We start from the raw sequence: 25,987 nt of genomic DNA on the forward strand, positions 1-25,987 counted from the left end.
TCTTGAGATGTGGAACTGGACGTTGCCACATGCATGAACCAGGACACTGCCTTGAACCTTGGGCCTGCCACTCCAGAGCTGACTACTCGTACAGGGCAAGGCTGGCATGAGCCTCCAGCAGGGCCTAACCCGCTTACCACAGATTGTCACCAGAGCGGCCGGTCAGGGTTCAATCTGACTCTACTTTGATGTTTTCTTCAGCTTCCTCTCTGCTCTGTCTTGCAGTTTCTTGACCCAGCTTGCTTTCCAACTCTGTACCTGGATTCTGTTTGCCCCTCCTGGCCCTAGTCAGCACCTTGATCCTGTGTGGCCCCAGACCTGGCCACCCATGTGGCAGTGTGATACTATTTGCCTTTTTGAGGGTTAATTCTTGTGGTTGTTCTCTGGGATGTGGAGTCATATTGCATCAGTATAAAATATTTACTGCTGCTGATTGTGTTGGAAGTACAGGTTTCCCTCGCTTTATGCAAGTTCCATATGTGCAAATTCACTTTTATGTGATGATCCTTTTTATACCAAAAATTCGTTATGTGTGAGGTAAATTCACTCTTATGCTATCAGTGTGCTGGAAGCCCGCAGCCTGTTGCTTTGTGTGGTGCGTTACAGGGACTGACACACATCAAAATATAGTCTCCTGTGTGGATCTGTGCTCCTCGCTTGTTGTCGGCAGCACGTGTTTCTGTAGCTGCCATCCCCATTATGATAGTGCCCCATGCTTGTGTATACTGTCTGCCGTTGGCAAGTACCAAAATTGCTATGTAAAAGTGGTAGAAATTTGTCTGGGAGTCAGTTCAGTACAGGCGAGGTCTTGGAACATATCCTTATTGTTACATTGTAAAGTGGGTTCCCTTTATGCAAATTTGAATTATGAGCCTTTTTCCAGGAACATGTGTATAGCATAAAGCAAGGGAAACCTGTAGGTGATATAAGGCAGCTGGAAAGTATTCCAGACTTACTCTGAATATATATGATATGTACTTATAATGATAGCACTTCTGTTTACACACTCTTGGCAGAAAATGTGACAGATGGTGTGTGGGAGACTCTGGTCTGTTTGGGAAGACTTATTTTGTGCAGATGGAGTCTCTTTCAGAGCAAGGAAGAAAACTGGGTTTTTCAGTTTGACAGTCTTCTCCAGAGCAAATCTTCAATGTTCAGCAAGTCAAAAGTTCAACAGTTCATTGGGCAAAAAAAGAAGGGAAAAAAAATAAGTCTTTGCTTCCAAGCTCATTGTCTTCCTTGTATTGCACTATTTCTTTAAAAGAAAGCTTGGAACAAGGTTTCTTTAAACCAAAATATTAGAGTTTAGGATTGCACTACACCAATAACCCTAACACTCTCCTATTGATGTTGCTATGGCCAGTGCTGTCAAGGGCAGAATCACAGTCCAGGAACCCACTGCCCAACCCCCAAGGGAGAAGTGACACTAAAGTGAGACGAGTGCCCTATTGGCCAGGGCCATAGAAGAGGAAAATGACTCTAGGCCATATCTCATGTCCTAGACACCAGTCTCACAGGGGGGACAGTGACTGCAGAACAAACACAGCATTGCATTGACCAACATCATAAAAGGGGAGGGTGACCTCAGTCTGAGCCCATAGTCCTATTGGTCAACCTCCTAGACAGAATGGTGATCTCGGTGTGAGCTTGGTGCTGTGTTAGAGGAGGATGGTTAGGGCTGTGCAAAGCAGCACCATTGTGCTTTGACTTTCATTTCCATGTCTCGATGGAGCAGTGTTTCATTTTGAGTTTTGTTTCCTTCTGAAAGCATTGTTCTGTTTCATTTTGTCGAAACTATTTCGCTGTTTTGATGCTGTTTTGACCTTTTGCCGATAGGCTATTCTGCACCCAGTGCCGGGAAGATCAGTGCTCCTGTGATCCGGCAAGCAGCTTAGGGGCCCACACCCCCAGAAGGAGAGTCTGGCAAAGCCACACAGCCCTCCCAGGGGTGTGGGTGGGCCCCTGATCTGCCTGCCACATGACAGGAGGCTGCTGCTGCTGGCGGGACTGCCACCAAAGGCAAGTAAGCCTGGCTTCGAAACTCAAAACATTTTGAAACTTTTGAAACATTTCAAGTGCCCTTGTTTCATTTTGAAGCTGTTTCGAAGGCTTTTGTTTCATTTCAGTTTCACTGTTTTGAGCTCAAAATGCATCGAATCAGCTTCAAAATGAAACACCAGGCACATTTTTGCACAGCCCTAATGTTTATTCCAAGTACATGGTCTGTACCCAACCATATAACACCATGGACACGTTGATGACTCAAACGTATCCCCAGTACCCACTTTTTTGGAAGGAAGCGTGACTTCAGCACATGCCTAGGACCCTGCTGGCCAGCACAATAATGGGAATATCCAATTGCCTAGCATCACTGATAGGATGGTGATTCAAAGGCATGCACAGCCCTCCAGTGACCTGTGATTCTAGAGTGTATCGAACACCTTATATGCTAACAAGAGAGAGGGTACAATGACTCCAGGGAATTCCCACTGCCCTACTGACTGGAGCTACGGAGGCCACAGTGACTTCAGTGTGAGCCCAGTACCCTATTGACCAATATCATGGAGGGACATGGACTTCAGGGCATGCCTAGCACCCCTTTGTGCAGTGTGCCAGAGGGGATGGTGAATCCAGGGTGTGCCCTGCAGTCCATTTGCAAATGCCATGGATGGACAGGTTATTTCTGATTTTGCCCTGCACTCAAGTGGCCATGGATGGGAGGGTGCCTCCAGGATAGGTGCCCATTAATGTATTAGCTGATGCCATGAAGAGGAGGGTCTTTAGGATGGTCAACCCACAGAAGGGACAGTGAATTTTAGGAAAGCACAGAACACTAATGACCATCACCAAGGAAGAAATGGTCACTCCTTATTACTTCACAGTCTGACTCCCTGCAGGACACCGGAACTTCAGAGGTACCTAGCACACAGTGGGATGGATAGTGACTCCAGAGCAGGCTTAGTAAGCAGACTGCAGAACATCCCCATTGCCCTTTAGCCAGTGTCACAGAGGGGCAGGGAGCTTCAGTGTGAGCCCAGAGCCCCACTGGCCAGTGCCATACAGGAGATGGTAACTCCAGGTAGAACCACCCCCTGCCCCCTGCATCAGCCAATGCCATGTTGAGGGCTGTGACTCCCTGCCTGGAAGCTGTGCTCAGTGCCTCATAAGCCAAAGTCACTGAAGGGATTGTCACTCAGGGTGTGTGCCCAGTGCTGTGGGAGTGACCCCCCTTTTGTGCTGTGTTTGCAGAAGAGAGGAGCAGGTTGGAGGCCCCTTTACCACCCTGTCCCAGTTCTTCCTCCCTCCCTTTTGTCTGGCACAGACCAAATGCTGCTGCTCATTGTTGCAAGGTGTTTATTTCAGGGAAGAGAGAGAGAAAGAGAGAGGACTTGGGAAGGATCACAGTGAATACAAGGCAAGGCCATTTTCTGCACTGAGGGGGAGTCTCGTGCTCTGAGAGGGGATGGGCCTGCACTAAGGAGAAGGCAGGCCCCCCAAAGCCCCTGTACAGAGAAAGAACTGGAGCTGGAAGCTGGATCGTTGCCACAATGTCCTCAGAGCCTTGGAGCTCAGTACTTGCTATATCTGACCTCCAGCCTCTCCTTATGGGAGACAATATAGTTCCCAGCACCTGGAACAAGATGGGAGAGGCAGGGTGAGAGATTGTAAAAGGGTTCAGCACCCCCTCAGGCCTTGCCACCTGGCTTTTCCCTCTGGGGCCATTTGTTTTTTCTCTTTTGCTCATTCTCCCTTTCCCATATACTTCTTTCATCTCTCACCACCCTCTGCCTTACTCCACAAGCTCCCCCCACAGTCTCCTTTCCTTATATACCCATTCCCATCTTACACCGCACCGCAGTCTCTCTACCCCTCACACCTATATCCCTTCCCCAGAGCCCCCCGACAGTTCATCTTGTCCCGTTTTTCTAGTGTCTCACCTCTGTCCAGCGGAACTTTCCCACTCAGGAGCTGCCAGTAAGTTCGCTGGTTATTATTAGCCATCAGCCCCTGCACAGACGTGATGTATGGGCCCCAGCTTGAATTTTCATATGTGAACCTACCAGGAGAAAGAAAGAGTCCTGCAGGAGATCTGGTGAGCCCTTGCTCCTAAACACAGCAATCAGCAGGAACCCTGTCTTTTGACTTCCAGTTCAGAGGGGGCATCTGACTTGGGATGTCATAGCTAGAAACTTGTGTCTGCTGGTGAGAGATATAGCAGAACCAAGAGCCTTCCCCTATCCAACCTGCAGCCACCTCAAGCCAATGAGACACCCCCAAGTTGAACAATGTAGAGAAGCAGTTTCCTCATCCTTATCCTCCACTGGGTCTATCAGCTGTCACAAGCTGCTTAGGGGAGCAGATCTATTTCCCCATGCTCCTGTGCTGCAGGCTGGCCTACACTGCCACAGACACCAATGGCATATGCTGGATTTGTCATGCCAGCAGGGTACCTGAATATTTTGCATTTTTTTTCCATGGCAACGTTCATCACATCAAAGAAGGTAGAGCCCCGTGGCACATGAACAGTGATGGTGTCCTTGATAAAGGTTTTGACTTTGGCGGAGACAGTATACTTGACATGAATAAGGCACGGTCTGGTGGGTGGGCTGGGTGTAGTTATGATGTCATCTGCGTGGGGAGGAGGAAAGGAGAAACAAGTGAGGAGAAGTCACTTTCAAACATTAGGGACAGCTTTCCCACAGGATACAGTTAACTCCAGTTGAAGTCCCGGATGGGCACTGGGGGCATATGACAGACGTATCAGTATTAGAGCCTTTCTGGGAGTGGCTCCGCCCTCCTGTAATGGGTCAACCACCTGCTTACTCACCTGCCATGCCTTGATCTTACTTGATTAGAAGATGGTTGTAATCAGCGGGAGGCTGCCCATTTTTCCATGCCCCGGTGACAGGGGGCGCTACCTGTGGCTCCTTTTCCTCCCCTACACTGCAGCCCAAGCCTCGCAGATGGAATTGACGTGGTTTGACCTGGGTCTTGCTGTTTTCTGGCCCTCCTCTTTACTCCCGGGGCTCCTCACTGCCCCCCCCCTCTCTTGCTCTGGGGCTCCTCGCTGCCCCCTTCTCTCAGGGCTCCTCGCCGCCCCCTAGCTCCGGGGCTTCTCACTGACCCCCCTCCCCCAGCTCCAGGGTTTCTCGCTGCCCCCTAGGTCCGGGGCTCCCTACTGCTCCCTCTCGCTCCAGGGCTTCTCCTTACTGCCCCCTCTCGCTCCAGGGCTCCTGGGCTGGGGCCAATGCGCCCCCAAACAATGTTGCACCCTCTCCGGTGCCAGGAGACCCCACGCTATCATGGAGCTCCTATGAGGCCTCCTCCAACCCCTTATAGCCTCACCCGGTCCTCCAGTCAAAACACTAAACATAAAATATAAAGCCCCCAGGCTACAACAAAAAACTAGACCGTGTGGTTGAACAAAAATCTACTCCCTACTAGAGAGCGAGGGAGTGGGAGAAGAAGGGCTCCACCAACCTCAGCAGTGACCAGGGGATGCTCTCATGGCCAGAGTCCTCCCCTCTGTCTGTCCAAGCTGAGTCCCTACTCCCACAGCTGCAGGAGAGGGACTGCCCTCCTGGCCTCCCACCTGGGCTTAAAAAGGGATAAGCCCTGCCCCTTCCTGGTCAGCTGGTTTTACTAGTTGCCCCGGCAACCAGCACCTGTGCAGCCATGGTGACTGGCAGCTGAGCCTCCCCTTTCTGCCACTGGGGTCTCCCCAGAGCAGTCTCCGCTCTCAGGCGCAGGGAACCTGCGTGCACTGCGACAGGGCATCAGCTTGATGGGAAAACACAAGAGAGAAAGGGGAAAATATGAAAAACAGAGGGATAAGCTATACAACAGCATTTCACCAAGCCTATCAGCTGGAATTGAATCCAGGTGTCATGAACTGTTGTTTGAACTAAAGCAGTAGGACCGTTGGTTTGAGAACCACAGGATATAATCAGGCCTGAGGAAGGATATTATGATATCAAAAAACCTTTCCTTTATTTATGCCAACCACTCAAAAGGTCCAATAAAAGTTGTCCCCTCCTGGATCATCACAGCAACATGACCGCAACACTACTCTTACACATTGTAATCAACAGAGGAAGATACAGAGCCACACAAGCTTAGGACAAGCGTCCAATGGGAACCCTCAGCCTGAGCTACACGTGTAGCCTGAGCTACATCTGCATCCCTGACATACAGATACGGGCAATAGTTTTGAGTGGAAATGTTTTTCAAGGAAAAAAATGAGGATTTGGCATCACCAAGACTTTTTTTTTTTTTTGGTGAATTTGGTTCAGTTTTCCAGAGTTGAAGGCAGGGAGTGGGGGCTGAGGCTCTGGGAGGTTTGGTGCCAAAAGCAACTACTCAGGGGGGAAGACCAGAAAAGAGCAAAAGATTATGGTTGCAAATGGTTTCTTGAGAGTTCTTTAACTTTAAGGGAAATGTATTCTATACGGAAAGAAAATGCTTTGTTCAACTTTGTGCAATTTTTGTTTCTGACTTTTCAGCTCACTTTAAAAATGTTGAAAACAATGCACAACAGGTCAGCCCAAAATGTGAACTTTTGGAGGGAGGGAAGGCTCTGAATTACCATTGGAAAGAAAGATGTGATGTTTGCAGCTGTATAAAAATACTGAGCAATATTCCAGTGAAGTAGGATGTCCCCTTTGCACAGTGTGAAACCATGAGGTGCCTTATGCAAGGTCTAACAAGGAATCACTGGTAGAGAAGGCAATTGAGGGCACTAGTTCAGGACCAGGAAAACCCAGAATTTACCACTAAATGTCTTTCCTCTCTACTTGTACATAAATGGTGAATTAATGGGCTGTGTTCAGCTGCAGAGCCTGTCAGGAGATTTTCCATCAACAGTAGGAGTCACCAGTTCTCAAGTCTTGTCCTGGCTGGACAGAGCTGCTGGGGTCCCTGCAAAGCTAATGTGTTTAGCCTGCTGCCCATACCTTTGTCTGGACAGCAGTTGAGCCCAATTACATTTAGGTAGGTCCGGCCTTCCAGGGATGGGATGATCTGGGACGCAGCCATGGGTAAATCGAACGTTCCCTTAGGAATCTGATCCAGGATCATTTTCAGAGACTCTCTGCAGTTCCACCGGATGCCAGACACAGTTAAGGCCTGTAGGGGAGACAAAGTAGATCTACCTGCCTGGGCTTGGGGAGCCCATGGCCAGCACTGCTCCCATTCCATGATGGTGGATGAAACAGGGCGAGGGAGAGTGCAGACATGGCTGGAGAAGAGAAAGGGTAAGTGGGAGGGGGAATGCAAGGTAGACAAGAGGTCTGGGAACTTAACACCATCTATCTGCTAGTGAGTTTGCTCACAGGCCCACACCCCTGCTTTTCTCTCTGCCTTTATAGCACTGAGAGATGCCTCCATTTGTTGAAATATGTTGACTCTCAAGTCCACTGCTAACATCACCATTGCTGCTGTGCACTGCTGATGCCAAAGCGGCAGCGGGGGCTTGAGGTTGTGGGTGAACCTTGGGTTCACACCCACCTGCTTTTGGGTAATCAGTGGGATTCCTTCCCCTCACCTGCATGGCCAGCCCAGTGCTGTACAGATTCCCAAGCACCCCATTGTGGGAATGAGTCATGATTTCCTGCACCAACTGCTCCACACTCTCTCTGATCTCCTCTCTGACGTCTGGGGTCAGGGTCATTTTTTTCAGGCAGACCTGAGCAAGGATGGAGACTGCGGCAGTGTCTGTGAGGAACAGAAGCATTGCTTAGATGGAGCTGGCACTACCGACCAGGGGTTTCACCCCAGCCCAGAGTCCACAAGGGGAACAGTCACACAGAGCCCCAGCCTCCCCAACTCCTGAGCAGATCCCACAATGGCAACAGCCATGGCATATCACAACCCTACTGACCCCAATGTATATCCTGCAGGAATAATCACATGGTATCTCAGCCCCTCTGACCCCAGGACAGACTTTATAGAGAAATCATACAAATCATAGATAAGTAGGGCTAGAAGGTACCTCCAGAGGTCATCTAGTGCAACCCACTACCTGAGGCAGGATCAGTCCTATGCAAAACATCCCATACATCCATAATTTAAGCTCTGAGTAAAATTACCACCAACCCTGACACAACACAAGACATAGTACCCTAACCTGTCATATGTAAAGCGAAGGGACAATAGCAACCAGCTTTCTGCTCCTAGAAAAGGTTGTTATTATATGCTCAAGAGAAGGGGTGACTGGTGCCTCCTGGGTCGGGGGGGGGGCACAATTTGTGGGTGGGCCTGGGAGCAGGCCTAAAGCCCAATATCCTATGCTTCTGTGCCACAGCTTAGTGTCCACTCCCCCCGCCCCCTGCCCCAAACACGGCACCAGCCCACGTGGCAAAAAAACTTCTGTGTCCTAAGCAGTGCGGAGTTGGGGGCCAATCCCCGTACCCTCCCTATCAGTCACCTGTGTTCAAGAGATCCCAGAGCGAGGGCCATGTCCCGCCACTACAGAAGAAGGCAAAACCTCCCACAGTCCATAACAATCTGACCATAGGGTAAAATTCCTTCCTGGCCCCAAGTGTGGCCATCAGTCTGACCCTGAGCAGAGGGCAAGACCCTTTTGCCAGGAACCTCCAGGTTAAAGTGTCAGCAGGAGCACTGGAACACCCCAGTCAAAATCCTCAGCCTTGGCTGCAACCATCACTCAATGCCTCTGAGGAACACACACACACACACACACACACACACACACACACACACACACACACACGTACACGTGCACCCCCCGCCAGCCCATGTGGCTCAAAGGGGTGGGTGGGCAACCAGGAAAGCCCACAAGCATGGGAAATGCCCATCATACAACAAAGGCAGGAATTATCATATTGTGGTGTTACAGAAGCTCACAGACCACATGACCCCAAGAAAGACCCTGTGATGAGGACACTCCTAGGGGAACCCAGCCTCTCCAACACCAGCGCAGGTGCCATGACTGGGGCAATCACAAGAGATCCTAGACCATCTGTCCCCAGCACAGATCCCAGAGGGGGAGTCATAGATGATCCCAGCCTTCCCTGACTCCCTTCCTCTGTATCATGTTCCTTCAGGATCCGGAAGAAAGGAGCTCTTGTTACCCACCCACAGAGAACTGGCCAAGGTAATACTTCTTCATGTCCTTGTCTGGCTTAAGGAGGTTGGCAGCTTTAGCAGTCGAGAAGTTGCCTTCAGCCAAGCAGAGGGCCAGCACATCCAAGCTGAGCTGGTAGAAGCTGGTGAGGGGGGCTTGGTATTCCTCTGCGAAGTAAAGTGGACAGCAGAAAGAAAACAGTTAGACACAGACAGAGGGCCCAGCGTGGAGGGGGTGGAGTAAGGAGAATGGGGACTGAGGAGGGACCAGGACACAGGGGAGGCAGGAAGACACAGAGGCAGAGACAGCAAAAAGGAGGGTCAGGCTGGGATTGAGTCAGATGCATTGGCAGCAGAGGGGTGTAAGGTACAGAAAGGGTTTGGTGGATCCTCACTCAGGTTCTGCAGCTCATCCTGATACTTCTGCTCCAGGAGCTGAACCAGGTTGATGGTAGAACCGGAGCTGGAGACGCTTCGTGGATTGACACAAGAGGCCAGCTGGGCCATGATGTTGAGGGCCACTTTGCCTGAGCTGTAGGACTCCTCTAGAAGACAGTACAAACAAAGGGGCAGGGATCAGGGGCTGGCCTGTATCCTTGCTCCTTACTCCCTGCCTCCTGCCCCAGCCTCTGCACGTATGCCACACTCCAAACACCAGTCTGTGTCCCTGTTACAGTCTGCCTGGGGCTGGGGCTGAGGCTGCTTTGGGAGATTTGTGGGGGCAGGGGGTAATGTGTCTGTGCCTGGGCACAGTTCGTTTTTCAAGTCGTAACTTAGAGCACTCACATCTATTTTGGTGTGCTCAGTTTCCAGGCTGAGGTATAAGCTTTTGATTTGCAGGCTCTTGTGATGGTACTGTTTGTGGTGCCGATATGTAATAGGGGAGGTGGCGGTGGGGAGGGAGTAGCTGTATATCTGCATTTGTTGGGGAGACTCCATTAGCTAATGGGCCAGGGGGCAAGGGTGGAGAGGAGTGGAACCACTGAGCACGTCATTAAGGTGAGGGCAGTAAGGGGTTCAGGGTGCGGATAGAGCCTTACTGGCATGGGACACTGCGTCCTGGCTGAGTCTCTGCAGCAGGCTGTCCTCCACGTTACAGTCGTGACTCTTGGCCAGTCTTAGGGCAATCAGGACACTGGGATTCAGACCTGTTCTGGTGTCCTCTGAAGAGATTATCTTATTCAGTAGAGAGTTCACCCGGGGGCGCTCCTTCCCTGTCACCGCTGCCATTGAGAAGCCAAAAGAGAAGGCCTGTGTGGATTAGGATTTGTAATACTATATAATCACCACTGCCACTTTGCAGCCCCTGCCCCACTCCCAGACCTAGCTAGGGACAGGGGAGAAGGTCTTTGGGCATAATCCAGACAAGGGGCATCAGTCCTGGGTAAACTACTTAGGTAAAGTATCAGAATTTAGCTTATAAGTCCTGGGTAAAATACTAGAGCTTTTGGTTTTGCTCCACAAGATGTTGGCTCAGATCAGCCAAAACCAGAATGCCTGGTAAATTCCTGCTGCTGGTAGCCGGTTGTTTCAGTTACAGAAAAATATTCAAAAAATTGAAACTTTTCAGGTTTTCTCCATCCCTAGCTGTATTTTGTTTCAGAATTGGCTTTATTTTTAATTGACTTCATAGTGTTAAAAAAGTTAATCTGAAATGGAACATGTTATTATCAATATTTACTGATTTTGTGGTTTGCCCAACCTTCCAAAAAATATCAATACTTTGCATTACTCTACTTGTGCCCCGTTGGTTTTTCCTTTTCCTCCTTGGCCCCTTCAACAAGTCCCTTGGGCACACCTAAGTCTTTCTATTACAGACTAGTTCTTGTTAGCAAAGTGTGGGCATGATCTATAAGCCCCCTGCTGTACCCCAGGGGATGTGGGGTGGGAGTGTGGAACAAGAGCTAACCAGGGGCTGGTGCTCCCACAGACACATGCCATGTCCCGGCACAGAGGTAGCTGCCCCCTTTACCACCCTGAATTCTCCGTCTGCTATGTGGCAAGCATTTCCAAGAGCAGGTGCATGAGGAAGTTAGAGGGGATAAGCTGGTATGGCCTGGTGGCTGGGGATAATGGGACTCTTGTATGGTCTAGGGAAGACAGAAAGGCAGCCTGAGCCTGTCTGACCCATGAGGCATCACAAAGGGAAATACCCCTCTGAGTTACCAGTAGCAGCTTCCAAGAAGTCATTGCATTAACCCTGTTTTACCAGTAGTACAGAGCAAGACAACAGGGACCGTCTCTTTGAATCCGGGTATAGTTCTCAGCATGGGTCTGATACCCCCTCCCAGCCACCTCCCCTCCCCAAGGTGTTGCTATCATTTCTGGTTCTGCCCATACCACTTACTCACCTGACTACTCAGCTGGGAACGGGAAAGGAGGAATCCAGCACAACTTTGCCTTGAAGAGGGGGAACTGAGGTGAGCAGCAGAATAGCGAGGTGGCTGACTGTTTGCCACCCAGCTGAATCCCTTCTACCTCTGTGCCTCAGTTTCCCCACATGTCAGAGGAAAGGCGTCCCACTTCCTTTCAGACAGCCCTCAGAATACAAGCCCAGCAGGACCACCACAAAGTACAAGGATTGAGGACACATGGAGACTAGTGCAGCTCAGTCTACTCACCACAACCATAGCAAAGCCCCCCTGTGGGGAGGACCAGGAGCAGGAAGCCTGCCAGGGGGATTGCCAGAGACACCATCATTCTTCTGGGACTGCTTTCCTTGCCTCGGTCAAAAACTGGCTGTGCTGAGCACTAGACCTGGGATTTATCAGCTGGAAGGAGGTGGGGACTCCACGATCTCCTCCCCTGGTTTGCCTCACCCTGGGGCTGCTGCTTCCCCATGCCAGAAGAAGGCTGTTGAGCAATGCCATACTGTGGGTGTGCACCACTAGGAAGGCAGGTACACAGAGATGCCAAGGGCTGCCAACAGAGGTCTAAGTGGACTTTTCCAGGCCACATTTCCCTTCTTTTCCCCTAAGGTTGAGTTGGTGTCTGCTGCTCTGGCAGCCCTAATCCATGGCTGCTTCACACCTCATGCCAGGCCTGCACAGGTGCCCAGTGCTACCTCAGCAAAGTTGGTGTGAGAATAACTGTCAGGAAGCCTGCCTAATCCCTTGCTTTTGCTCAGGTCATTGAACAGAGATGGTCCAGCTACAGGGCAGGTTGGAGAAGCACCTGCAGAACTGCTGGAGAGCTCAGGGCTGGGATGGCAGGGGGCTTTGGGTTAGGATGGATGGGCCCCGTAAGAGCTGGCTAAATGAGGAACAGGACTTGTGCAAGAGGAGGGACATGGACCCTGATTTATGTGCTGGTAGAGCTTGTGGGGGCACAGGATTACAATATGGAGGACCTCATATTTCAGGAATACACCTGGGGCAGGAGCTGCTAGCAGTTCTGAATCTTGGGCCATTGGATCTCCACATTTGGCACCTCAAACAAGTCATGATGGAAAAAACCTAGGCCCGGAGCACTCTGTGCTTTGGTTTCTGAACAGGAAGATGGGGTAAAGTTGCTTCCTGGCTCATGAGTGAGGAAGGGCTGATTTTTTCATCTGTCAACAAGAATGGGTCAAAGCTGATCAGCCACAACTATTTTTCAGTGAAAAGTGCTGATTCAGCAACTGTGAAAGCCAGGGCACTTAACAAGAATTAAATTAGCAACGATAATACTAATAATGACCTGTACCAAAAATGGAAACATCAAAGCCTTTTGATTCTCCAATTCTGAGTAATTATTTGCTTTGTAATTCCTTTGTTGTTCATTAGTAATAAAGAATGCATCCAAAACCCTCTCAAAATGATGTCATTTTCCTTTTGATTTGGGTTTGCAAAATCTGTGGAAAAGGTTCGTTATGGCTCAACCCGAAATGAAGTTTTTTTGGCCAATATTTTGAAATGGGAAAATACTTTGTTTGAGGGCTGTACTTGCCTGGGAGTACAAAAGAAAAGCAGGCCACGTAGGCTAGTGGACACCAACGTTTTGGCAAGCATACCACAAATTAAGCCTGCTTCCTTCCCAACTGCTAGTCCCTGCTCCATCCCTGCCTCATTTGCAGCTGTGCTTTTTGCCCTGTGCTCCCTGCCCAGTCAGCTGCTCTGCTTTCTGCCATATGTGCTGTTGTGCCACCTTTCCCTTCTCTGATCTGTTGCATACAAACAGTGGCTTCTTCTGTCACTTGTAGCATGTGCCACAGATTGGTCACCCCTGATTTAAACTTTTGCCTGGATGCAGGGGGTCCAACTGTTTGCAGGGAACAGCATGACGACAAGGGAGGCAAACTGCCACCCTCATACTCTTCCAGGAAAGGCACCTAGGATCACTAACCAATACATAAAACATGACAGTGAAAGGGCATTTATTTTGCCCTCAGAGGAGGGTAGGGGTAGAAGAATAAGTACTACTGAAATTTGAACAGTCAATGATGAGTGACTGCACTTGCTTGCTAAAGCATGGGCACTTGCATGCCCTGATCAGTGCTTGCTCCTCTCCAAAGTGAGAAGAAAGACAACACAGCTTTGAGTGATGCTGGCAGTGGCTGTCCTCTCATCGGAGGAGTGGCAATCACCTGAGTACTGCCCCAGGTGTAAAAGCAACACATGGGAAGTAGCAAGCTCTCAGCTGGCTGCTTCTTTTGCAGTGGTTGCAGAATGAAGGCTCCTCCGGGGAGCTGGGCTTTCTCTTACTTGTTGTGGCTGGTGCTCAAGCTCCTCTAGGTGAAGCTGGGAAACAAAGGGTGTGAGCAGGAGCAACCTGGCTTCCCACTCTGCCACATCACGTGGTTTGTGTGGGAGGAGGGAAGAGGGACATTCTAGCTCAACATTTTTGGCCAGAGATGGAAATGCTGGATGACAGAGGCTGTTTGGTATACTGTAGCTCTTTGTGCGGTGAGAGGAGGTAGTCCCCAGCCCTGGCACAATCGATCCTGTTGCAAGTCTGCACTGGACGTTCATGCTGTGGCCCATCTGCTGAGTCAGGGGGTGGATGTTTCCAGCCCCTTCTGGGAAATGCCAGTCTCTCACCTGGGGATGAGGTGTGGAAGCTGTTCTGCTGCCCAGGCACTGGCTTCAAAATCTGTTCCCAAGGGACCTTCCCTAGGCGGCTCCATGACAAGTCTTTAGTGTGCCCAGATTTTATATTTAGTTGAAGTGAGGTGAGCATTTTGCTTGCTGGAAGGGGAACAGACAAATGTTTGCATCATATCAGTCTTCTGAGGCTTGTAACATGCTGGAGCCTTCTTACTCCATCCACTTGACTTCCTCCTAGGTTGTCTGAGTGAGAGGTGTTCTGGGTTAATAGGTCTTCCTCCTTCAAGCATGAAAGCTTAGTGTCTGGCTGGCCAGTGCTGTGTTTTGGTAGCAGTCTCTATAACTCTATGCCTAGAGAGATTTGATGAGACAATGATAAAGCATTGTTTCTTTTATAGTGGTTGCAACTAGAGAGGGAAAGGATTGGCTGTCTTGCAGGTGTGTAATACAGGGAGCTGTCCTATGAGCACTCTTATCTGCTGACCAATATTACTTGTGAAATACGCCCAGACCAGAGGGGGAGTGGGGTATTGGGGGAGTGGGGTACTGATATGAGAAATCTGGGTTTTGTTCCTTAAGGCATATTGCGTGACCTTGTTGCAGTTACGGAAATCCTTGTAATCTGTGGGTGCCTCAACCCGAATGCCCCAAAGCTCAGGCACACATGATTCTTCTTTCCTGACTCCAGTTCTGTTTCCTTCTTGAGATGTGGAACTGGACGTTGCCACATGCACGAACCAGGATACTGCCTTGAACCTTGGGCCTGCCACTCCAGAGCTGACTACTTGTACAGGGCAAGGCTGGCATGAGCCTCCAGCAGGGCCTAACCTGCTTACCACATATTGCCACCAGAGTGGCCAGTCAGGGTTTAATCTGACTCAAGACTACTTTGATGTTTTCTTCAGCTTCCTCTCTGCTCTGTCTTGCAGTTTCTTGACCCAGCTTACTTTCCAACTCTGCTCTCTGCCTGTTCTGGCTTTCCAGCTCAGCTCACTCATGGGTCCCACTTCCAGATTGACCTCCTGGTTTCCTGACCCAGTTTGTACCTGGATTCTGTTTGCCCCTCCTGGCCCTAGTCTGCACCTTGATCCTGTGTGGCCCCAGACCTGGCCACCCATGTCCCAGTGTGATAGTATGCGCCTTTTTGAGGGTTAATTCTCTTGGTTGTTCCCTGGGATGTGGAGTCATATTGCATCAGTATAAAGTATTTACTGCTGCTGATTGTGTTGGAAGTACAGGTTTCCCTCGCTTTATGCAAGTTCCATATGTGCAAATTCACTTTTATGTGATGATCCTTTTTATACCAAAAATTTGTTACGTGTGAGGTAAATTCATTCTTATGCTATCAGTGTGCTGGAAGCCCGCAGCCTGTTGCTTTGTGTGGTGCGTTACAGGGACTGACACACATCAAAATATAGTCTCCTGTGTGGATCTGTGCTCATCACTTGTTGTCTGCAGCACGTGTTTCTGTAGCTGCCATCCCCATTATGATAGTGCCCCATGCTTGTGTATATTGTCTGCTGTTGGTGAGTACCAAAATTGCCTTGTAAAAGTGGCAGAAATGCGTCAGGGAGTTAGTTCAGTACAGGTGAGCCTGGCTTCAAAACTCAAAACATTTTGAAACTTTTGAAACATTTCGAGTGCCCTTGTTTCATTTCGAAGCTGTTTCAAAGGCTTTTGTTTCATTTCAATTTCGATGTTTTGAGCTCAAAATGCATCGAAACAGCTTCAAAATGAAACACCAGGCACATTTTTGCACAGCCCTAATGTTTATTCCAAGTACATGGTCTGTACCCAACCATATAACACCATGGACACGTTGATGACTCAAACGTATCCCCAGTACCCACTTTTTTGAAAGGAAGCGTGACTTCAGCACATGCCTAGGACCCTGCTGGCCAGCACAATAATGGGAATATCCAATTGCCTAGCATCACTGATAGGATGGTGATTCAAAGGCATGCACAGCCCTCCAGTGACCTGTGATTCTAGAGTGTATCGAACACCTTATATGCTAACAAGAGAGAGGGTACAATGACTCCAGGGAATTCCCACTGCCCTACTGACTGGAGCTACGGAGGCCACAGTGACTTCAGTGTGAGCCCAGTACCCTATTGACCAATATCATGGAGGGACATGGACTTCAGGGCATGCCTAGCACCCCTTTGTGCAGTGTGCCAGAGGGGATGGTGAATCCAGGGTGTGCCCTGCAGTCCATTGCAAATGCCATGGATGGACAGGTTATTTCTGATTTTGCCCTGCACTCAAGTGGCCATGGATGGGAGGGTGCCTCCAAGATAGGTGCCCATTAATGTATTAGCTGATGCCATGAAGAGGAGGGTCTTTAGGATGGTCAACCCACAGAAGGGACAGTGAATTTCAGGAAAGCACAGAACACTAATGACCATCACCAAGGAAGAAATGGTCACTCCTCATTACTTCACAATCTGACTCCCTGCAGGACACCGGGACTTCAGAGGTACCTAGCACACAGTGGGATGGATAGTGACTCCAGAGCAGGCTTAGTAAGCAGACTGCAGAACATCCCCATTGCCCTTTAGCCAGTGCCACAGAGGGGCAGGGAGCTTCAGCGTGAGCCCAGAGCCCCACTGGCCAGTGCCATACAGGAGATGGTAACTCCAGGTAGAACCACCCCCTGCCCCCTGCATCAGCCAATGCCATGTTGAGGGCTGTGACTCCCTGCCTGGAAGCTGTGCTCAGTGCCTCATAAGCCAAAGTCACTGAAGGGATTGTCACTCAGGGTGTGTGCCCAGTGCTGTGGGAGTGACCCCCCTTTTGTGCTGTGTTTGCAGAAGAGAGGAGCAGGTTAGAGGCCCCTTTACCACCCCATCCCAGTTCTTCCTCCCTCCCTTTTGTCTGGCACAGACCAAATGATGCTGCAGGTTGTTGCAAGGGGTTTATTTCAGGGGGGACAGAGAAAAAGAGAGGACTTGGGAAGGATCACAGGACTGTAAATACAAGGTAAGACCATTTTTACAGACCATTTTGCTGTGGGCAAGTTTCCTGCTTTGGGAGGTGATGGACTTAAACTAAAGAGAAGGCAGGCACCCCCAAACCCTGCACAGTGAAAAAACAGGAGCTGGAGACTGTATCCCTGCCACGATGTCTTCAGAGTCTTGGAGCTCAGTACTTGCTATATCTGACCTCCAGCCTCTCCCATTTGGTGACTTTGTAGTTACCAGCACCTGGAACAAGAGGGGAGAGGCAGGGTGAGAGACTGTTAAAGAGTTCAGGACCCCTTCAGGCCTGGCAGCCTGGCTTCTCCCTTTGGGCCTGTCTTCCTCTTTTGCTCATATCCTTTCTCTTGTTCTTTTCTTTCCTTTATGTCTCTCCAGTTCTGTCCCCCAATCCCTTTCCTCCCCAGTCTGCTTTCCTCATATCCCACCCCCACCAGCACCTCTATATCTTTCATACGTGCATCCCTTCACCGGACAGGGTTGCCAACTGTCTGTACATTTTGGACACTCCATAAAAAATGCTCTAAAAATGCCTGTCCATAAAAATCCCTAAAATCATTTTCCCTTCTTTAAAAACAAAAAGCAACCACAGCTTTACACTCCCCAGGAAGAAAAAAGGTATGGCATCCCTGAAAGACAGGAGCACAGCAAAACCACCTGCAGTCTGAGCCAATGTTGCTCTTTGCTCCTGCTGCCTGCAGGTGAACAGCTCTCGTCAGGGTTTTTGCTCAGTGTAGCCTGATAAACCCCTCCCTGCTCTCTAACCATGTGCTTGGTTCCTATGCTATCTAGTGTCTCTAACAGCTGCTGGCATGAAGGTACAGAGACAGGGGCCAGTGTGGACAGGATGGAGGTGCTGGCCAGTGGGGGAGAGGTGGTAGGTGGGGATCCATGTAATTGCAAGGGAAACAGGGACAGCAGGGGCAAGGCGGGGGGCGGGGGCAGGGGGCAGCAGGGTATAGGGTGCAGTTGGGGGGACCCCTGTCTCAGGGGCAGAAGAGTGTAAAATCACTACTGCAGTCACACAGTTGCCAACACAAGGCATGTAAAAAAGTTACAGTAAAACTACACCTGGAAAAAAAATATCAGTAAAAACTGTGTAGATTGTCAGTAAGAAAAATTAATTCTTGGGTTTGCTCCCTGCACCAGAGACCCTTGTCAGCTCTCCTGCCCTATCGCCTCTCCTGCTCCTGCTCTCCTGGTACCTTACCTTTATCCAGGCGGACATCGTTACTCAGGAGCTCCCAGTAAGTGCGCTGGTTGTCACTGGCCATCAACCCCTGCACGGATGTGATATATGGGCCCAAGTTTGAAGCTTCATAGCCGAACCTACCAGAAAAAAAAGAGTCCCACAGGAGACCCAGTGAATCCTCACTTCTACACAGGGCAGTGAGCAGAGATCCTCTCCCCTGACTCCTGCTTTAGAAGGGCACATGACCAAGAATACAGTGCAGCTGGAGACCCATGTCTCTTCCCCAACCCAACCTCCAGCCTTTCTACTCTTAGAAGACAACATCCAGATGAACAATGCAGAGGAACACGTCCTCCATCCCTACCCTCTATCCAGTCTATTAGCCATCAGCAAACTGCTGAGGGGAGAAGATCCATTTCCCCACCTCCCCTGTGCTGTGGAGTAGCCCACGCTGCCACAAATACCAACACATGCTGCATTTGCCACTCCAGCAGGATACCTGAATTCACTGCAGTCTTTTGCCACAGCAGCATTCATCACATCAAAGAAGGTAGAGCCTCGGCGCACATAAAGTAGTACAGTATGATTGGTGAAGGTACTGACATCGGCAGAGATAGTATACAAGACAAAGTCTTTGTTGGGGAACAGGCTGAAGTCCTCTGTGTGGGGAGGAGGATAGAGAGGAACAAGTAAAGAAGGGTCACCTCCACACTGCAGGGAGCAAGTCCCCTGAAGGATACAATGACTCCTTGAAGTCAAGGAGGATATTCAGATCCTGACAGGTATTTGAAGACACAGCTTGATGGGAAAACATCAGCGGAAAGAAAAGGGAAAATACAAAGACAGATATGAGCTGTGCAACAGGACTTTACCCACCTTATCACCTGGGATCGAATCTATGGCCTTAAGACAGTGATTCTCAACCTTTTTAGGCTCAAGGCATCCCTCCATAGATTTTCTAAGTTCCTATTTGAAATATCTGAGATTATCTTGCGAATCATATATACGTGTCTGCACACCCAACAATGCTAATATTATGCAAAACCCTGCCACATCCTTAAAAGCCTTTTGGGGTGCCACAGCACCTTGACTGAGAATCGCTGACTCAAATCCATAACTCAGAGTCTTTATTCTTTCAGCTAAAACAAAAGGACCATTGGTTTGAAAGCCATAGGAGAGCTATAATAATTTACATATTGTAGTCAATAGAGGGAGAGAAAGAACTCCTTTAGCAGGTGGCATCTCACTATTAGCTGTATCTGGAGCCTGTCACTCCTTCCTTGACACTCAGACTTGGGTGAATTTTTTGGGCTGAAATGTTTTTCAAGAAAAAGAAATATTTGACAATGCCAAAACATTTTTTTTTTCAAATTTGGGTTAGTTTTGTTAGGGCAGGGGGGCAGGTTAAGTGCTACCACCCCCTGCCACAAAAATCCCCACTCAGAAAAAAAAACAGGTTTGTCAGTTTTTTAAAAAGCCTAAAAACAAATCTCCCCCTCCAATTCCACCAGTGTTTTAGAGCTGTCAACAAACTGAAAAATCAATACTTTGCACAGCTCTAATTGTACCCCATTGATTTTTCCCTTTTGTCCTCAACTCCCCTCAAGCATCTCTTGCATATGCAGGTCTTTTTATTACAGCATCTTTCCAGCTGGCAAAATGTGGGCATGATCTCTGAGCCCCTCCAGGAGAGGTGGGGTAGGAATGTGAAGCTAGAGCTAGACAGGGGCTCATGTTGCCACAGACATGACATCCTGACCCAGAAGTAGCTGCATCATTTACTTCAGTGTGCCTTTTTTCTTTCATGGGCCAGGCATGTAATATTCCATGGCAGGTGCAAGAGGAAATAGAGATACGAGGGGACAAGGCGCCATGGCATGAAAGCCAAAATCAATGTGGCTATTATAAATTGCATTCTGAGGATGAGCCTGCCCATCAGATGAGGTGTCTGGAAGGGAAATTCCCTCCTGAGTCACTGAAAGCAGTTTCCATGGAGTCACTATATTAACCCTGTTGTTCCAGTGCTGACTTTTCTCTAGTGCAAAAAAGAAAAAGAGAACTGTTTCTTTAAATACAAGTTTGCTGAGCTGGGGTGGCTCTCAGCAGAGGTCTGATACCCAGCTCCCCACCTCTCCCCCTTTCTCCTCCCTTCCCCTCCCTGGATTGATGCTATCATTACTGGGTCTGTTCATACCAGTTAATTAAACCTGGAATAGAAAGGCAGGAACCTGGCACAAATTCCTTTTGGGGAAGGGGCACTAGGGTGAGCAGCATGGCTTCAGCGGTATCAGGCCTCCCGTGTTTGCCATCACCTGCATCCCTTCTACTTCTGTGCCTCAGTCATGTCAGAGGAAAGGAGTCCCACTGCCCCGCAGATGGCCCACTGGCCTCTGATTGTGAGCCCAGCAGGACCTCCACAAAGTATAGGGGTTGAGGACACATGGAGACTAGCGCAACTCATTCTACTCACCACTATCCTGGCACAGCCCCCCTGTGGGGAGGACCAGGAGCAGGAAGCCTGCCAGGGGGATTGCCAGAGACAGCATCATTCTTCTGTGACTGTTTTCCCCTCGGTCCAAAACCGGTTGTGCTGAACACTGGACCCGGCATTTATTAGCTGGAAGGGGGTGGGAACTCCATGATCTCCTCCCCTGGTTTGCCTCACCTGGCAGTTGTTGCTTCCCTGTAGGAGATGAGGGCTGTTGAGCAATGCCATACTGTGGGTGTGCACCACTAGGAAGGCAGGTACACAGAGATGCCAAGGGCTGTAGGGCCCCTGCCTGCCCTTGAGAACTCTCCACTGCTCTGGGGCAGGGCGCTGCCAGAGGTCTAAATGGACTTTTCCATGCCACATTTCACTTCTTTTCCCCTGGGGTTGAGTTGGTGTCTCTTGATCCATGTCTGCCTCACACCACATGCCAGGCCTGTACAGGTGCCTGGTGCTACCTTATCAAAGTTGGTGGGCTATCATGAAGCCTGCCTTGTCCCTTACTGTTGCTCAAGTCATTGAACAGAGATGGTCCAGCTAAAGGGCAGGTTGGAGGAGCACCTGCAGAACTGCTGGATAGCCCAAGGCTGGGATGGCAGGGGACTGTGGGTCAAGATGGAGGGGTACTGGCAGAGCTGTCGGGGAGCCCTGGACTGGCATAGCAGGGGGCTGTCTGCTCAGGAGTGAGGGGCACCCACAGAGCTCAGGGCTGGCACGGCAGGAGGCTTTGGGTTAGGATGAAGGGGCACTGTTGGAGATGGGTAAATGAGGAACAGGACTGGAGCAAGAGGAGGGGCATGGATCTGGATTTAGTGCACTTGTCGGGCTTGTGGGGGGCACAGGGTTACAATATGGAGGACCTCATATTTCAGGAATACAATGACTTCACCTGGAGCAGGGGCTGGTAGTAGTTCTGAATCTCAGACCATTATCTCTCCACATCCGGCACCCCAAACTAGCAGCAATTGAAAAAAGCAACCCAACCTAGGCATGAAGTTCTTTACGCCTTGTTTTTTTTAAACAGGAAGATGAAGCAATGTTCCTTTCTGGCTGTCTGAGAGGGGAAGGGCTGCATATTTCTTCTGCCAAGATGAGAATGGGCTTAAACTGATCAACCCCAACTATTTTCAGCAAAAAGTGTTGATTCAGCAACTACTATAGCCATAATAATTAACATGAATTAAATTAGCAAGAATAACACTAGTAATGATCTGAACAAAAATGGAAATGTCAAAGCATTTTGATTTTCCAATTTTGAGCAACTGTTTGCTTTGTACTTCCCTTATTGTCTGTTAGAAATAAAGAATACATAAAAAAACCTCTCAAAATTATAACATTACCCTTTTTTGGAGGGTGGGGGAGGGTGTCCAAAAACTGGAAAATTTTTGTTGTGGATCAGCCTGAAAATGATATTATTTTTTGGATTTTTTTGGAATGGGAAAGTCCTTTGCTTTAGGCTGAATCTCTTTGCTGTCCTTGCCTGGGAGGAACAAAAGAGAAGCAGATTACCTAGACTTTTGTCTGTACGTAGGGGTTTTGGTCTCAAACTGCTTGCAGGATGCAGACAACAAGACAGCAGGGAAGGCAAACTGTGCCACCTCCCCATACTCTTTTCAAAAAGGCCTCTGAGGTCACTAACCAATACATAAAGCAGTAAAAGTGCACTTAAAGGGCAAGGAGGGGTACTACTGAGATTTGAACCATCAACCACAAGTGACAGCACATGCTGTCTGAGATGCACCAGCACTTGCATGTCCTGATCAGCACTTGTTCCTCTCAAAGGTGGGGAGAAAGGGAACACAGTGCTGAGTGATGCTGGGGGTGACTGTCCTCTCATTGGAGGAATGGCAGTCACCTGAATACTGCCCCAGGTATAAAAGCAGGGTAGCATGACTAGCAGGCTCTCAGCTGGTTGCTTCTTATGCAGTGGTTGCAGAATGGAGGTTCCTGGGGGGAGCTGGGTTTTGTCTTTCTTGGTCACTGTGACTTGTGTTCAAGCTACTCCGGGTAAAGTTGGGGAGTAAAGGATGTGGGTAGGATCAAACTGACTTCTCACTTTTTGCCTCCTTACTCTGCTTGTTTGGGAGGGAGGTACTCTGGATGACAGAGGCTGCTTGGTGTTTTGTAGCCTTTTGTGGGGTGAGAGGAGGTAGTGCCTGGTCCTGGCACAGTTGAGCCTGTTGGGTCTCAGCACAGATATCCAGTGTAGATTCACATCTGCTGGGTTAGGGGGTGAATGTTTCCAGCCCCTTCTAAGAAATGCCAGTCTCCCAATTAGGGGTGGGGTGTAAAAGCTGTTTTGCTGCCCAGGCACTGGCTACAAAAGCTGTTACAAAGGGACCTTTCCTAGGAGGCTTGGTGGCATGTCTGTAGTCCATTCAGATTCAATATTTAATTGAAGTGCTGTGCGTATTCTGTTTGCTAGAGGGAGAAGAGATGCCTATCTATATCACATTAGCCTTCTCAGGCCTGTACTGTGCTAAAGGCTTCTTATTCCACCCACTTGACTTCCTCATAAGCAGTCTGAGTGAGAGTTGTCCTGGGCTAATACATCTGTATCCTGCAAATATGAAAGCTTAGCTTATGGCTGCCACAGTGCTGCCTTTCCGTAGCTGTTCCCATTTTTCTGGGTCTAGAGAGATATGATGAGACTATGATAGAGCTTTTTTTCATTTGTGGTGGCTCCACCTGGAGTAGGAAGGAACTGGCTGTCTTGCAAGTTTGAAGTTCAGGGAGTTATCCCATGAGCACTCCTACCTGCCAACCTAGATAACCTGTGAAAGATGCTTTTGCCTAATGGGGTTGATATGATATATCTGGCTTCTATTTAGCTCTCTCTTCCTAGTGACTTGGTGACAGATGCAAGGCACTACAGTGGTGTAGATGCACCCCTACTCTTTCCTGTAGCTATTGCTGTCTTTAGCTGACCCAAGTGCAGGAGGAGCCCCAGAGCTGCTTCTTTCTCACTCTAACATTGGGCTGAGCCCATGCAGGGTGCCAGCTTTGGCAGGTTACAATGGCAGCAGTGCACAGGTTCCCCTTTCCTGTCCCTGCTGCCAGCCAGTGGGGGGGATACCTATTGTGGGGGAAGGGTATAGTGGGAATGGGAAGCAGGTGAGCCTTACTAGCTAAAAGCAGGTGCTGAAAAGAAGAACCTGCATGCTGCTGTTGTCTCTTGCCAAGCTTGGTACCCCATGCTGTAGCTCCCCACAGCCTTGGCTGGAGTGGGGCAATTGCTGGCTTTGACCACCCCTGGTGACAGCAGTGGTGTCAGTGGGGAATGAGTAATCCCTCTGTGCAGCTCCCTGGTGTCCATTACTGACCCAGGGGCTCTAGCTGCTCCTCACTCCAATTCCTTCACTGTCTGATTGGGAGCTGTGCCCCACGCCACTTCAGTAAATCTGCTCTGTTGACTTATTGTGACCTAGTGGCAGGTACTGAAATCATTGCAGTTGAATTGCCTGTCAGTCTCTGGGTGCCTCAGCCTGGATACCCCAATGCTCAGGCATCCAAAGACTCAATGGTTCTTTTTTTCCTGATTCCTAGTTCTGTCCTATCCCTGAGATATACAGCTGAAAGTTGCCTCATGTATGTGTCTTTGAGGGTTAAACTCCTTGGTTGTTCCTTGGAACTTGGTGCAGTGTCAAAAGCTGCCATACAGGTGCCATAGTTCTATATCTGGCAAGTATTCCAGACTTACTCTGGATTTGCATCAAATCATTATATTGATTTAATGCTTCTGTTTTTTTTTCTGTCAAGAGTGCGTAATGTGACAGCTGGCATGTAGGGGATCTTGGTCTGTTTGAGAAGTCTTAGTTTGTGCAGATGGAATCTCTCTTGGAACAGAGAAGAAAGCTGGATTGTTCAGGTTCAGTCTTCAAATTCTTACCTTCTGGTCCAAAGCAAATCTTAGTGTTCAGCAAACAAAACCTCAGCACTTTAACTGATTGAAAAAGAAGGGAAGAAAATAAGTCTCTACTTCCAAGCTTATTGTCTCTTTTTTGTATTGCACTGATGTCTTGAAAGGCAGTCTTGGGACTTTGGTTTAAAGAAACATTCTAATACAAGGTTTAGTTTCAAACCCGGTTGCTTTTTACTTACTTATTTTCTCCAGAACCTGTTTTGAAACTGAGACACTTGAAAAATATTTGATGTTTGGACCCCCTTAAAATGCAAAAATAGAGATGGGGCAAAAGATTCTTTAGACCCAACATGGCTACTGTGCTCAACTAGTTGCAGAAATATAGCGTGGCAGGTGGGGTCTGCAAAGGTGGTCTTGCTTTCATGATGCCTGGGTCTGTTTTGTGGTGGGAGAGATGAACTATTAGCTAACAAGTGCCAGTTCACTGACCACATGCCAAATGACTCACCCTCTCAGCCCTACCTTCTTCTGTTGGTACCAAGCAAGACTTCTTGCACTGTCAGTAATATCGATGGTGGAGGAAGAGAACTCTGTTATCCAAAGTCTGATGGTTGGACACTGGTGGGAGGTGTCACATCAAATTTTCCTAGCAAAAGATCACTTCTGATCCTACTCCTTTTGGATATAGGAGGAAGGCTTAACATGGAGCAAAGGGACCCAGGGTGCCTCTAGTCGAAGCAGTGTGAATCCAAGTGCCTGATATGTAGATTGCTATTGGTCTTATTTGTAGCATTTGCTTTCTGGACATCAGTATAGCTGTTGCAGAAGCCATCATCACCTGCTCCCATGTTCCCTGGACTTAGGGTCATTCCTGGGGTGATTTTTTTTTTGGGGGGGGGGGGCTGCTTTGCTTGGAGCAGCATCCCTACAGCAATGTAGTGGCAAGTCTCCACTGAGCCCCCTGTGCCCTCTCTTCAGTCTCTGTGACATGTGGCAGCTTCCGGATCCTGATCACAGTGCTTGTAGACCTCTTTGGGAATGGTGTGCACGTTGCTGCAAATGAACTGACCCTGGGGGCCAGCTGTGCTGTGACTGCTGTTCAGCCAGATAGATTCCAGCTGAATTACCCTTTGTCTGCCTGCGGTGCTACCATGGAGGTGAGATGGAGACCAGCAGTGCTGGTGTGGGTCAACCTCTTGTTCAATGTGGGGCTCCTGATTGAATTGCCTTAGCAATGTGTCTCTTCCCTTGAGTGCACAGGAATGCTTGGTTCCCATTTTTGGTTCCCAGATTTGCCTACTTGGCTGTTTGGGGTCCTTCCTGAATACAGATGATGCCCTTTCCAATGCAGGCTGACAA

General features: G+C 49.2%; 2 protein-coding genes across 2 annotated transcripts; both read right to left on the reverse strand.

The window, feature by feature from the left end:
- Window positions 1-3,358: 3,358 nt before the first annotated feature.
- On the reverse strand, window positions 3,359-11,808 carry LOC149871254 (transcobalamin-1-like). The gene is made up of 9 exons (XM_090034891.1): window positions 11,706-11,808; window positions 10,125-10,307; window positions 9,480-9,629; window positions 9,097-9,252; window positions 7,544-7,713; window positions 6,954-7,125; window positions 4,452-4,629; window positions 3,939-4,057; window positions 3,359-3,631 (listed from the first exon to the last, which is right to left on the reverse strand). The coding sequence occupies exons 1-9, from the start codon at window positions 11,782-11,784 to the stop codon at window positions 3,570-3,572; spliced, it is 1,269 nt and encodes a 422-aa protein (XP_089891017.1). The 5' UTR covers window positions 11,785-11,808; the 3' UTR covers window positions 3,359-3,569.
- A 5,416-nt stretch (window positions 11,809-17,224) lies between these two features.
- On the reverse strand, window positions 17,225-20,847 carry LOC149871255 (transcobalamin-1-like). Its single transcript, XM_090034892.1, has 4 exons — window positions 20,749-20,847; window positions 18,778-18,937; window positions 18,297-18,415; window positions 17,225-17,314 (listed from the first exon to the last, which is right to left on the reverse strand). The coding sequence occupies exons 1-4, from the start codon at window positions 20,825-20,827 to the stop codon at window positions 17,253-17,255; spliced, it is 420 nt and encodes a 139-aa protein (XP_089891018.1). The 5' UTR covers window positions 20,828-20,847; the 3' UTR covers window positions 17,225-17,252.
- Window positions 20,848-25,987: the final 5,140 nt, after the last annotated feature.

This window comes from Crocodylus siamensis, chromosome 2 (genome assembly GCF_052110815.1).
Source record: "Crocodylus siamensis isolate JL-2025a chromosome 2, ASM5211081v1, whole genome shotgun sequence".
Classification (NCBI taxonomy): domain Eukaryota; kingdom Metazoa; phylum Chordata; order Crocodylia; family Crocodylidae; genus Crocodylus; species Crocodylus siamensis.